Source organism: Pezoporus flaviventris, unplaced genomic scaffold (genome assembly GCF_033815535.1).
Source record: "Pezoporus flaviventris isolate CSIRO_AGI_PZ_B2104156 unplaced genomic scaffold, CSIRO_AGI_Pfla_v1 ptg000083l, whole genome shotgun sequence".
Lineage (NCBI taxonomy): Eukaryota > Metazoa > Chordata > Aves > Psittaciformes > Psittacidae > Pezoporus > Pezoporus flaviventris.
This window is the reverse complement of record NW_026892631.1, coordinates 4,104,958-4,117,052: the sequence shown is the minus strand read 5'-3', so window position 1 is coordinate 4,117,052 and position 12,095 is coordinate 4,104,958. Positions and strand designations below refer to the sequence as shown.

The 12,095-nt window shown below is 39.0% G+C and overlaps 1 protein-coding gene across 6 annotated transcripts in view; it reads left to right on the top strand.

Annotated features, from left to right (window-relative positions):
* ENAH (ENAH actin regulator) overlaps nt 1-12,095 on the top strand; it is a 94,759-nt gene that overhangs the window by 51,559 nt on the left and 31,105 nt on the right. For all 6 annotated transcript variants that reach the window (XM_061475401.1, XM_061475403.1, XM_061475405.1 and 3 more), the window contains exon 4: nt 9,969-10,053. In XM_061475401.1, the coding sequence (XP_061331385.1) occupies nt 9,969-10,053 (85 nt within the window). The remainder of the gene's footprint in view (nt 1-9,968; nt 10,054-12,095) is intronic.

Genomic DNA, 12,095 nt, shown 5'->3' with positions numbered 1-12,095 from the left:
AGAAGTGATTGTGCTTAGAATTCAGTCCTCTGCTCATCCCAAGTTGTGAATTCCTCCAAATCACTCTGCCAGTAGTCTCTTCACTGACCTCTGAAATGGCCCTTCAGTTTGAGTTTGTCTGCATCATTTGGTTTATTACCAATTCATCTCTAATGATTGTGGAGAGGTTTCATTTTCAGGTGGATTTGTGTGTGATTCAGTTAAGTATGACTAATACCATATCCAGGTTGCTGGATACAGTGTTGTAGTCTGTCTGGCTTGTGCTTTGTGCCTTTGAGACGTAGGTCTGACAAGGAGATGACATAAGTTGCATAATTATGTTTGACAGCGACTGGTGGTGACCCTCATGTTTCCTGAATGTAAGGTAGTCACTTCGTTTCTCCTTCTTGTGATTTGACTTGGTAGGAGTCAGTACAAAGCTGACTACAAGCATCAGAAACTAATGGTGTACTTGTCAGTACAAGCATCAGAAGCTAATGGTGGACACCATTGGCCTAGGAGGAGATAACTGTCCTCCTATAATTTCTGTCAGCCAAGAAAGATAAAAGATTAGCTATCACTTACCTGTTTCAGATATATCACAGATATAGCCATCAGGATCATAAAATCATAGAATGGTTTGGATTGGAAGGGACCTTAAATCTCATCTATTTCCAGCCCCTGCCATGGGCAGGAACTTCTATTAGACAAGGTTGCTCCAAGCCCTGTCCAACCATCCAGCTAAAGCTTAATGTTACTGCTGTCACTTCAGTGGCTGAAGATGAGTAGTTTTGCACTGCTGCTTGTGAAGAAAAATCCTAATTATGTATGTGGAATTGCTTTGAAAGCCTACTGCCATTTCCAGACAATGTTTAAAGGTAAATGTTTATAATGCATCTGTGTTAGAAAACTGTCAAAAAGTGTCCCGAAATTTTATCAGCTGGGAGGTTTGTCAGTTCATGATCTTATATGTATTACTTGTATCTACATATTTTCCTGACATGTATCAGTGTAAGATGTAAGAAAGATGAAGTATCTTTCTGAACATACCTGCTTTGATAATGGAAATAGGATACTAGGTAGTTTGTAGTTTAGAAGCAAATTAGATTCCTTGCTCAAAGTTTAATGAATTTCTTTTCTCTGTGGTTAGTATAACTTCCTAAAAGTGCGGCTGGAAACGAATCCTTGGTGATAATTTTTTTCCCCTTAGCATCACTGATACAGCTGAATATTTATTTAGACAGTTCACTGGCTTTGAGGCTCTGATACTAGCTTTTCGCTTTAGGAGACGGATTTCAACACCCCCAATTATCCTTTTTTGAGATGGTGTTGGGGGGTTCTGTGTTATGAAAGGAATTTGTGCTAATGCATGAAGATCAATATGTTACGTATGGATAGTTTTGTTTCTTCCAGTTTATCCGCTAGACTCAAACATTTCTAACACGTTTAGTCCTAGTTGGTATTCTGCTGATACTGCTTCAAAAATCTGTACCTGAAGAGAACAGCTTGTCTCTAATAATTTATGTGAATTGCTGTGTTTCCTACTGTATCTAAAACAGCATATAGACTCCCCAGCCCAGAATAAAGAAAACCTGTATGGATGAATTCCCTTTACTCTAGAACTGCTTACAATTAAAGTTTGGTTCTTGCAGTGTCCTTATTTTCTGCTGTGTTTTCTCATTTTTGGCAATTTCTTTTATTAGCTTGGTTATTTTACGTTATATTTTATTCATAAAAGGCAAACAGCTTTAATGTTAGCTGAGCATAACTGCTCAGAAATTCATAAAGCTGCAGATGAATTTGAAACTCTATGCAAAGGTTCACAGAAATCTAAACGACTTCTGAGGAATATTATTTTGTGAGCATCCTTTTGGTTTGCAAGTCAGCTGTTCCTTACAGCTCTCTTACCCTTTTTTTGTTATATATAAAATGACATGGTGTCCTGCTCTTGCATGTATTTGAGCAATGCCATTGATCTTTGGTGGCAGTTGGCACCCTCAGCTGTTCTGCTGGCTCCTGTGTGTCTTGAGGTTGTTTAATTTAGGATCTCCCTCTAGTGGATCTGCAGAGCAGAGGCGAAGCCACTGGGTGCCTCTCCCACTGAGCACCCAGTGGTGGGTATTTTGTCCTTCTGATGAGTTCAGAATGCATTGTAAAAGGCTTTACTGCAACTGGCAGTTTTCTCATTGAAACCCAATGCAGGTTTGTCTCAAAGGGCTCTGAAGGGATGGCTGCCTTGTCAGTGAAACTGTTTGAAATACTGTATATCTAGTTCTTTATCCTCTCATAGAATCACAGAATGGTTTGGGTTGGAAGGGACCTTCAAGATCACCTAGTTCCAATCCCCTGCTTTGAACGCTGCCAGGGATGAGGCAGCCAGAGCTTCTCTGGGCACCCTGTGCCAGCACCTCAGCACCCTCACAGGGAAGAATTACTTCCTAATGTCTAATGTAAATCTCCTCTCTGTCAGGTTAAAGTCATTTCCCCTTATCCTGTCACTACAGGCCCTTGTCAAAAGCCCCTCTCCAGCTTTCTTGTCAGCCCCTTCAGGCACTGGAAGCTGCTCTAAGATCTCCCCAGAGCCTTCTCTTCTCCAGTCTGAATAAGCCCAACTGGCTTTCCCTAATTCCTCTTATGCTTGAATTCTGTTTATTGAAATAAATGTAAAAGTCAAAGTGTTTTCACTCTGTTCTGGTTTGAATGATTGCCTTAGCTAGTAGCTCTTCACCCAGACCCTATTTTCCTGCTGGCTGGTCAAGCAGATTGTAGGCCATCTGCAAATCCAGAGGAGAAAGACAACACAGGACTACGCTTTCTCCTGGAATTTTAAGGTAGATTACTAATGCTGCAAGTTCCTCCCCAGTATTGTTTAAGAGATACGTTACAAACGAACCAAAATTTGTTTCTGGGAAAAGCTTGGAAGACTTACTCATTGCATTAAGTAAGTGTCTGAGGTGGTCAAAAGTTACACCTTCATCAAATGACAAGTATGTGTCATCAGTTTAAGAGGTCACTTGAAGAGGATTTCTGGCTTTGAGGTTTTGTGCAGCATGGTCAGATATTCAGTAATCAGTCTTAGTGGTATAAAGACTGCTTTCTGCAAAGGTTTTGCATTGCAGTACAGAGAAAATTTTCACGTCTGCATCAAGTAGAGCTCAGTGTTGTAATCAAAGTGACTCTGGAATGAGGGAAAAACCTCAATGAAAGGAAAGTGGCTGAGAAAATTCTCTGATGCGTGAGGAAATTGATTATTCCTTTGAAGGAATAAGGGCAAGTAAGGGAAGTACATGCTGGGAGATGGGGGGAACTAAGGGGCATCATCCTCTGTTTTCCTGCAGAAAGTACCTTCTAGTTCAGCTGGAATTAGGGGTGTTTTGTGTGGCATGCGTCTTCAGTCTCAGGAAAGCCTTGCTAAGAGAGTAAGAAACTAAGTATGAGATTTATATAGGTGTAATTTGCATTTGAGGAGGTTCTTTGGGTTGTTCACTGTGTAAGACGAAAGCAGCAAAAGAAAAAATGAAGGATGTCATACAGCTGTAAATAAGCCTGTTCTCATTCTTTTCACTAGAATCACATATATGTAAAATTCCTGATTGTTTTTGTACGGATCCTTAACAGTTATGTGTTAGTTCTTGACAAGATTTTGGGCATTCTGGATATAAAGGCAAGGACAAAAATGGCTTCAGCGAAGCTGTTCTAATATTGCCTTAGATGACATTTTAATTCATAGGAAAATGGGGAAGAGGAAAAAGAAACAGAGGTTTTGTTAGTCTAATCTTGGAAAAAAAAAAAACCTTGAGGTTAAAGTGCTTTGAAATGATGACTAAACCTAGAAGTTAGGTTGTTTACTTATAAAATAGTCAAACCTTTATGGGGAAAAGATGCTTGTTTTTTCCACAGCTGTGTATTGATGTGTGGTCCTTTCTCTTACAGAAAAGGTAGTTCATTAAATCCTTGCTGGGAGGGGAATGCACTTACTCCTATCATAGACTGAATAATTTAGTATCTTTGGGAAATGCAAACTGAAACAAAAACTGGGGTTGCCTAACTGGAGTATATGTAGACGTTAAAGGAGAATGAAAATAGAAATGTATATGCAGGTCTGAAAGGGATCTCGGGCAGTTCTCCTCATACTGTTTTGGTTCACACCATGCTAAGGCTTGTTTTGAGGGGAAAAGTTACTCTACTGCAATGAAGTAATTATGCTATACCTATACTTTGGTACGCCTCTGGAGCAGGCTGTCAGCATTCCCTGTCAGAATGGAAGTAACATGATGTGATCAGAGATTGGATAATAATCTCTATTTTTGCTAGCAAGCTTTTTCTTTAATTCTGGTTAACTAATCCTGATGTGTATGACAAAATAATGACCTAAAAGAAGTTTTAACTGTTTATTGAACAAAACTCCATTACATTTTAATTACACATAAGATTATTGAAAACATCATCAGTGTTAGTTGTGGTATTTGGAAGTGAAGGGGGAGATTGCTAAATTTACAGAGTTATACTCACTTTTAATGGCTGCTTGTGTGGTTCTTAAGAATTAGTGGTGTTCTGTCAGGTGAAAGCATTAAGGTTTGGGTGGGCAACCCAAAGAATTTCATTAAAATTTGGTAGTTGGTCTTAACCACATGTCAAACTTCTTCTATGTAGAAGTACATTCACTTTGTGGATGAAGTATTGTTTAATAAACATTGGGGAACGTTAATACATTTTTCTTCTGAGGGTTCATATTGTTGTCTCAAAAATATCAGTAGATGTAGCTGTATTAAATCTGCTGCCTTGTGGGAACAGGTTGGTGGTGTGAAATTGTGAACATAATTGTGAAAATACAGCTTTGTTAGGCTCATTTCTGTAGTATTATATGCAAGCAGTGACCATCACCATCTATAAAATCGCTACTTAAAGAAATTTTGGCAGAATTGGAGAAGAAAAAGTAATAAATACCCTGCAGTAGATGGTATTGATGCAATTAACTTGTCATACTTGCTATTCTAAGATTGTGATGTTGTAGTTTTATTAAACAACTGTAATATTCTACTGCTGAAGCTTTGTCTCTATCTCCGCCTGCATAAAAGGATAGTGGAGGGAAAAGCCACAGGCTTGCTTGAGATCACCCAGCAAGTTTGTGCTGAGCCAAGCTACCACCCAGGTTATCAGCACTGTTTCCAAGGCTCTGCTGGCGTTGGTAGGAGGCTGTGCTGGCGCTGATAGGAGGCTTGGCTCTACTTCCATTCAGATGTATCTTAATGAATACATTTGTTATTCTTGCCCTTTTTATTACCTTCATCAGGTAACAAAAGTGCTCGTGAAGTGGAAAGCATTTACTTTCAGCATAGAATATGCAACATAAGTTATACCACTCTGCTAAAATAAATCAAAGGGATGAGTAAATTAACTCAGCTGAAGGGACTTGGAAGACGGTAGCTATCTATGATGGAAGTGAGTATTTGAAGGGAAGAAAAGTCTTAGCTGGAAGATGATTCATCTGAATAGAAGTACTGGGGAATAGCTTTATCACTTGTTAATGCCCTGGCTTTTGACCATTCTGGTCTTGCATATCAGTGTATAACAGAAATCTAGGTCTTAAGGAGTGGTGACTTTTTTGCTTCTGTGGAAGGCTAGTTAATGAGTCTCCTCAGACTTTGTTCTGTCATATCCTAGAGCAGGACAGGATCTGAGCAGGAGAAGGACCCAGAGATAAGTAAGAGGTTACTTCACCACAGTCATTTTTCTTATTACTTCCTAGCATAAATCTCTGAAAAATCCTACTTTCCATTCATTCAGAAAACATTTAAGCATTTACTAAAACACTTGTTTTTAAAAGTTATTATATCCCGTAACAGAAATACATCTTTTTTTGCTGTGGTTTTGAGCTCTTGCTTGGGGTACATTGTTTGCTTAGTAGGTGTACTCAAACTGTCCTCAATGAAAATCATTTTAAAGATTATAATTAGTCAGTACACTTATCTTTATACCCATTTATATATGCCTATATGAATTAACTTGCCGTCTGCTTTCAGTCAGTTCTTCCTTTGAATAGTCAGTCATACTTTGATTTGAATATCAAACTGTGTAATTGGAATGTTGCTTAGTTTTGGCGCTGGCATACTGAGAAATGAAAGAGTGGGAATTCTTAATTACTGCATTGTTTCTATAAACTGTTTCTCTGGGGGATGAATGGAGATCTTCACCTCAAGCTAAAATTCTCGTGTGACAGTTGATCAACTTTTTCTAAAGGCAGTAGATTTTGTTTCCTGATGCTGTACTCTGAGCAGACAGTCATTGCAGGGAGTGGGGGGGTTATGTGTGTTTTGTCCTTCTTGAACCATAAGGCACGTGCAGTTCTGAGGGACATGATCTGATTACCAGCAGTCCCCCCAGAAAACTTTTCCTTAAATTACCAGCTCTCAAGCAAGCCTGTCCAGCCAAATGAAGATACAGGTTGTTGCTCGTTATGTGACCTGTAGTACCTGTACTGTTCCAATCCTAAACAGTTGATACTCGGGGGTTTTCAGGGCTGCTACTTCATAGGAATGTGATGTCTTTAGTATCAGCCAGATGCTAGCATAAGGCAGCTGACATGAAAAGAAGTGGTTTTGTAGAGTTTGGTGTGAAACTGCAAAGCAGATACTGTAATTGAAAGATGGAAGGAACTGATGAACCAAAAGGCATCAAGGGAGGAGAAGCTGTGTCTTTCCATCTTCAACTTCCTAATAATGCTTTCATAGGTTTGTACAACTGGAATTAATTCAGCTCTTGAATGGAGATACAAAGGTAAGAACTCAATTGGAGGTGAAAATGAAGTTACTGAGTTTGATAAACTACTACTCTGGTTGTGGTTTAAAAAGGTGATGCTGGGGATGCTTAATTTGGTTAAAAGCAACCCCCAGCAGTCTGATGTCATTCTCTGAGCTGTGCCAGCATAGCTGTCTATGTGACTGTGTGAAGAGCCAGAACTGGTTCTGATTTAGCTGGTGAAAACACTTCCTGCAGGTTTTTTTCTGTGGGATTTTTAATGCACTGATTTCCAGCCCATCTTTCACTAACAGTTGCCTGAACTGTCGTAGAGGAAGGATGATGCAAAGGTGAGAATAAGCTGAAAAGCAGAAAGCGTTGAAACTGGAATGGCTGCTGAACAAATTGGTATGAAATTATATCCTCTGTCTGTCAGTGTGTGCTGCGGCATGCACCATCTGTGCTTTCTTTAGAAGAAGAAAGATGTTAGGTTTTCCTTAAAACTCAGAATGAATAGACCATTCAGCCTCATCTCCTACTTGGCTTGTACTGGTCTCTGAAGATAAAGTGATCCTGTAGGAGGATCAGACTTTTTTTCCAGGCAGTATCTGTGAATGTTTCTCTTGGGGATTCAGTGACTATTTCTCTTGGGGGCTGATGTTTCTGAAGTATCTTGAATATCTCAGAGCTTTTTTATTAGCTACCTCTTCTTATTTATTATACCATCTGTTCCACTAGCCAGACAGTTGTATTTTAGCAATGAAGTGGTGGTCCTGGCTTGCTGTAATACATATTATAAGATAAAACATACTTTTCCACCTGGTGTGTACCTTTAACTTGCCAGTGCCTGTTAACATGCTGCTTAGAATCTATGCTTGCAGAGAGGAATTTGTCAGAGAACACACCAAATTACTCAGTAGCTGGTTTTTTCCTTCTTGAAAACCTTTGGTATGCTCAGGTTGCATTTCCTTATGGCAAAAATACATAAGAAATACTCAAAGCACCATGTTAATTGTTAACAGGTGACTGTGTTCAGCTCTTTTGCAGGTATAGCTATGAAAAAAAGCACATATCTCACTGGAGTACGTTGGCCAGGTTATGCTAGCTTGGCTTGTGTCTGTTGTGTTCCACAGACACATGATTTTCTGACATACAGTGCTCTAGAATGAATCTTGAGGCTACAGAAACAGGTTTCCTGATAGGTAGGCTCGCTGGAATAGCCAGTGCAAATAAAGCTAGATGGTTGGTTTCTCATGAAGCCATCAAAAGAAAGAGCTGGATGGACACTGGTAGAAAGGTTGCAGAGTGGTGGTCCACACTCGGCTACAGCAGCGTGATAATGCCTTCTTCAAAAAAATCCCTGTTAAACTCCTAAAGATTAAATGTGTGGAAGTTTGATGTTTTCATTTCTACTGTATTTTCAGTACCAAATAGTTCCAGTTGGTAAATGGTTATAGTATCACCGTTTATTTTTGTTCTTTTGTTTCATACAGCAGATCTGAGGGAAGGGAGGATATTAGACGTGGCAAGCGGTAGTGGTATATAGCACCTTTAAGCAGCAACACAGCTGCTGCTGGGTTGCGTCTACTTCTGAAAGTCCATGAAAGGCTGCAGCATGGTGCAGACAGCAAATAGCCCAGCTGCCTGGGAGCTGCAGTCATGGCTTAGTGGGCATAAAGGCCTTCCATCTGTCATGCAGGAGATATGACAGAGGAGATGTGAAACTGGTCAAGTTTTAAAGCAGAAGTGATTTCCAGATGAGCAATATGACAGATGTTTCTGCTTACTGATAGATTAATGATTATCAATGCAGTTAAATCTTTTGCATTAAAAATAATCTAGATTTATATCCGTGGGTATCTCTTGGAGGTACTCCAAGCAAAAGTAGTCCATCCAGGGCAACATCATGCATTTTGGTATGAGGACCTAATGCCTGGTGAAAAACTGTGTAAGGAATATGTACAAAGCCTGTAGTACACTTCCTGCTTTTATCTTCTTCTAGAAGTAAGTTCTTAGATGACTTTTAACCTGTAAGGTGCAGTAGATAGTGTACACCTCTCTAATTTTCAGCATTCATTGTCTTCATGACCACAGTGGTCATACTATGCTGTTCTGAGTAAATGTTTTTTGTGTAGCCTTTAAAAACAGGGCACTTGTTTGCTGAGTCTGAGGCAGATCGCCTGTCCTTGATGTCTCAGTATATCACACATGGTCTCTTCATGTTTTTGGATGACTTTAACAAGTTCAGATGGCAAAGAAATTTTATAGTTTGATATTTGAGATGGGGGGGTCTCATTTCAACTCCATCACTCTAAGCAGTTTGGTGGAATCTCAGCAAGAAATTACTTGATACATTTTTGTTGGTTTTAATTCTGCTTGCTTATAAATTCCATAATCTTCAGTGTAGCTATAGTCTAAATATTAAGATCCCAGTTTACTGCCCATTCTTACAGAAACCATTCATGGTCTAATGTATTCCATTCCACACTTTTTCATCCTTTAAAATAGTTTTGTGCTGTAAATGCATTTGTGAGGAAAATGGAAAAGCCTCTTTGCTTTCAGATGGTCTAGCATATATAGTTTTTGAAAGATGTATGATTGAGAATTGCTCATCAGTAAAAGTCAAAGGTGAATTTGCATGTCCTTCTCTCTAGCATTTCTTGTGCTTTTCAGAACTCACAGTTTGTTATATTTATGTTATGCCTCTGTTCCTTCGGACACAATACTTACCTATGCAAAAAGGAACGTATTTGATCCAAGTAGACAAGCTAAAATCTGAGTAAAAGTGTGACCTGTAGAAACATACTTTATCTAAGCTTCTGATGTTTTTTTCTCCTGTTCTTCTTTTCTTATTTTTACTATTCCTTCCTCATTTCCAGTGTTCTATTTAGGTGAGTGTGTTAATTTTTTGAGCCTTTTCTGTTTCTCCAAGAGTACTTGTTCATTGTTTCAAGAAAATCTCAGCCTTTGGGTGCTTTTCAAAGCTTTTGTCAAGTTCCATCTTATATATATTTTGCATTTCTGTGAAACCTTTCCATCTGTGTGAAATAAATCCATTCTGCAAATATATAAGGTAACATTTGTTGCAGCTTTTAGTTGCTGTATTATGTTGTTGAGCTTGTTTGGCTTAAAAAGCAGAAGTAAACAGTTCTTATAATGTCATGTGGTGGCTGGCCTTTTTCCTTGATTTTTGTGCCTCTTTGCTTACTGAAAGTTCAAGTCACTAATTTCTGGTCTGTCTTGACTTTTAGGTCCTACATTGCCTCGACAGAATTCACAGCTTCCCTCTCAAGTACAAAATGGTCCATCGCAAGAAGAATTGGAAATCCAGAGGAGGTATGGTATTATATGTGAACAGCTGTTCAATTAAAGAATGTGCTAACTCCTCACTGATGATGAGAAATAAATGTCAAGGACTTGCAATTACTTCCTTGCATTAGAGCAGCGGTTTTATGCATGCAGTTTTCAGCAGTGCAGCTTTCCTATGTAAAAACTTTGACTAGATCCCCTGTTTGTGTTCTCTACCCATCCAAACAATTCAGTTGCTGTTGGCCTGTAATGAAAGAGTTGAAGATCATATGGGAAGCCTTGGAAGATTTCACTGCTGTCCTTTTCAACCAGGCTAATTAATTTTTCAGTGCCTGTTGTGCCTTCAGTTTTTGACACATGCTTATAAAGAAGAAAGCAGCAAGCATGGAAGGAAGTTTTTAACCTTTAGAAGTAGAGAATTAAATCATCATGGAGAATGACAGTTTTTCTTCCTGAATGTGGATGCACTAGATCAAACATTGCATTGGAAAGCTTGTTTGTCTTTATACGATATTAGTTCTTTAGCAAAGAAACCTTCATTTTCTGCTTTTAGTGTATGAATTTATGTAACCTTTTACTAGTTTAATTTTTCAGCTGTAGCAATAGTGGTTGTATCTGTGCTGCCCTCAGGGAGCAGACCATGTTCCCCTGACTAGTTGGCATTCCTCCCAGCTAAGCTGTTCCCTTCAATGTGAAGCCACTGTACCCTGTCCCACACTCTGGGGGGTATCTTTCAGGCCTGTAGCATTTTTAACATACAGGGGTTTTTATCAGCTCCTTTTAATAGTTGCTATGGATTAGTCATGTGCCCAAGTCCTGGAAACAGCCTTTTTTAGTTGCCATATTCCCACTTTCGTTGCATGGCAGTGTGGGTTAGTGCTATAGGTTGAGTGTCTGGTGTATGAGATGGCAAAGACTTTTAGGATAGTGCTATGAGACTGGGTTAGTGAAAACAGCAAGTCCTTGGGCTGTCTCAAGCATACTGCCGGTGGTGCAATCCTGGATTATTTTACCATCAAAATACTCCCAGGAGATTAGCTGTTCCCTTCCAGAAGGGATGCTGGGAGCGATTTAGGTCACATGCAGTACAGATGCGGGGAAGAGGATCCTTGAATAAATAGGAGGTGGTCCAGATTGACGGTGTAAATGCATTTCATAGATGTCAGTGGTAACTGGAAAAAATAACATGTTGGTCTAAATGGCACTGAAATGTTGCCTATTTTGATACTTTGCATTTAGTTTGTTTATGTAAAGGTGAGCAGAAACAGATAGGTAATTGGGGAATAATTCCTAGTATAGATTTGATAAACTAGCCATAGGTGTTGAACAAAGTTTTGACATGAAAATAGGTCGTACTTGTCCATCTCTTTTCTGCAGTATGTTCTTAAATCTGAGCAGGGGTCGCTTTATCTGAAAGTTGCCTTGTTTAAAAACAAACAGCAAGAAGCTCATTACAAAGCTGTCTGTTTGATGTGTTTACGTGCAAGTCTGCTGTCATGTTAAAGGTCTTTTATGTCACTTCTTTTGACAGGCTTTTAAAAAGCTTTTTTCTTTTGATATTCTTTTCTGTTTTACAGTAGTGGCTTTTTAATATTTTCATTTCCCGTCTGTTCCTGCAGAAGGCTGTATTAATTGACATTTATAATGCTGAATACTTCTGAACAGTGTTTCAGAGGAAAGTATTTTAGATAGACGTTTCTTCAGCAGAAAGTGCTGCCACATATTAAGAGCTCTGCAGGTCTCAAGTGTTTGTGTGTAAAGGACATATTATCAGATGGCATTCTTACGGCTTCACTTCCTTATTTCATCAGTGTGCTCTACTTGTGTTCATCTAATACAGTGTCCTCACTGAAGTCTGGTCCTGGTTCTGATTTGATTTTCCCCTAAAAATAGATCGACAACTGGAATGAGTGTTCACTCATGTTGCTAGCCCAGTTGTCTGTGGAAAGCCTATTGCTATTGTGTCGTTAAGCCTAAGAAGAACACATAATTTTGTTAAAACATTTCACAAATGCTTTTCTGGTCTCTTTACTATTGTAACTGTATGGTTATAATAGAGTTCAGTTAAC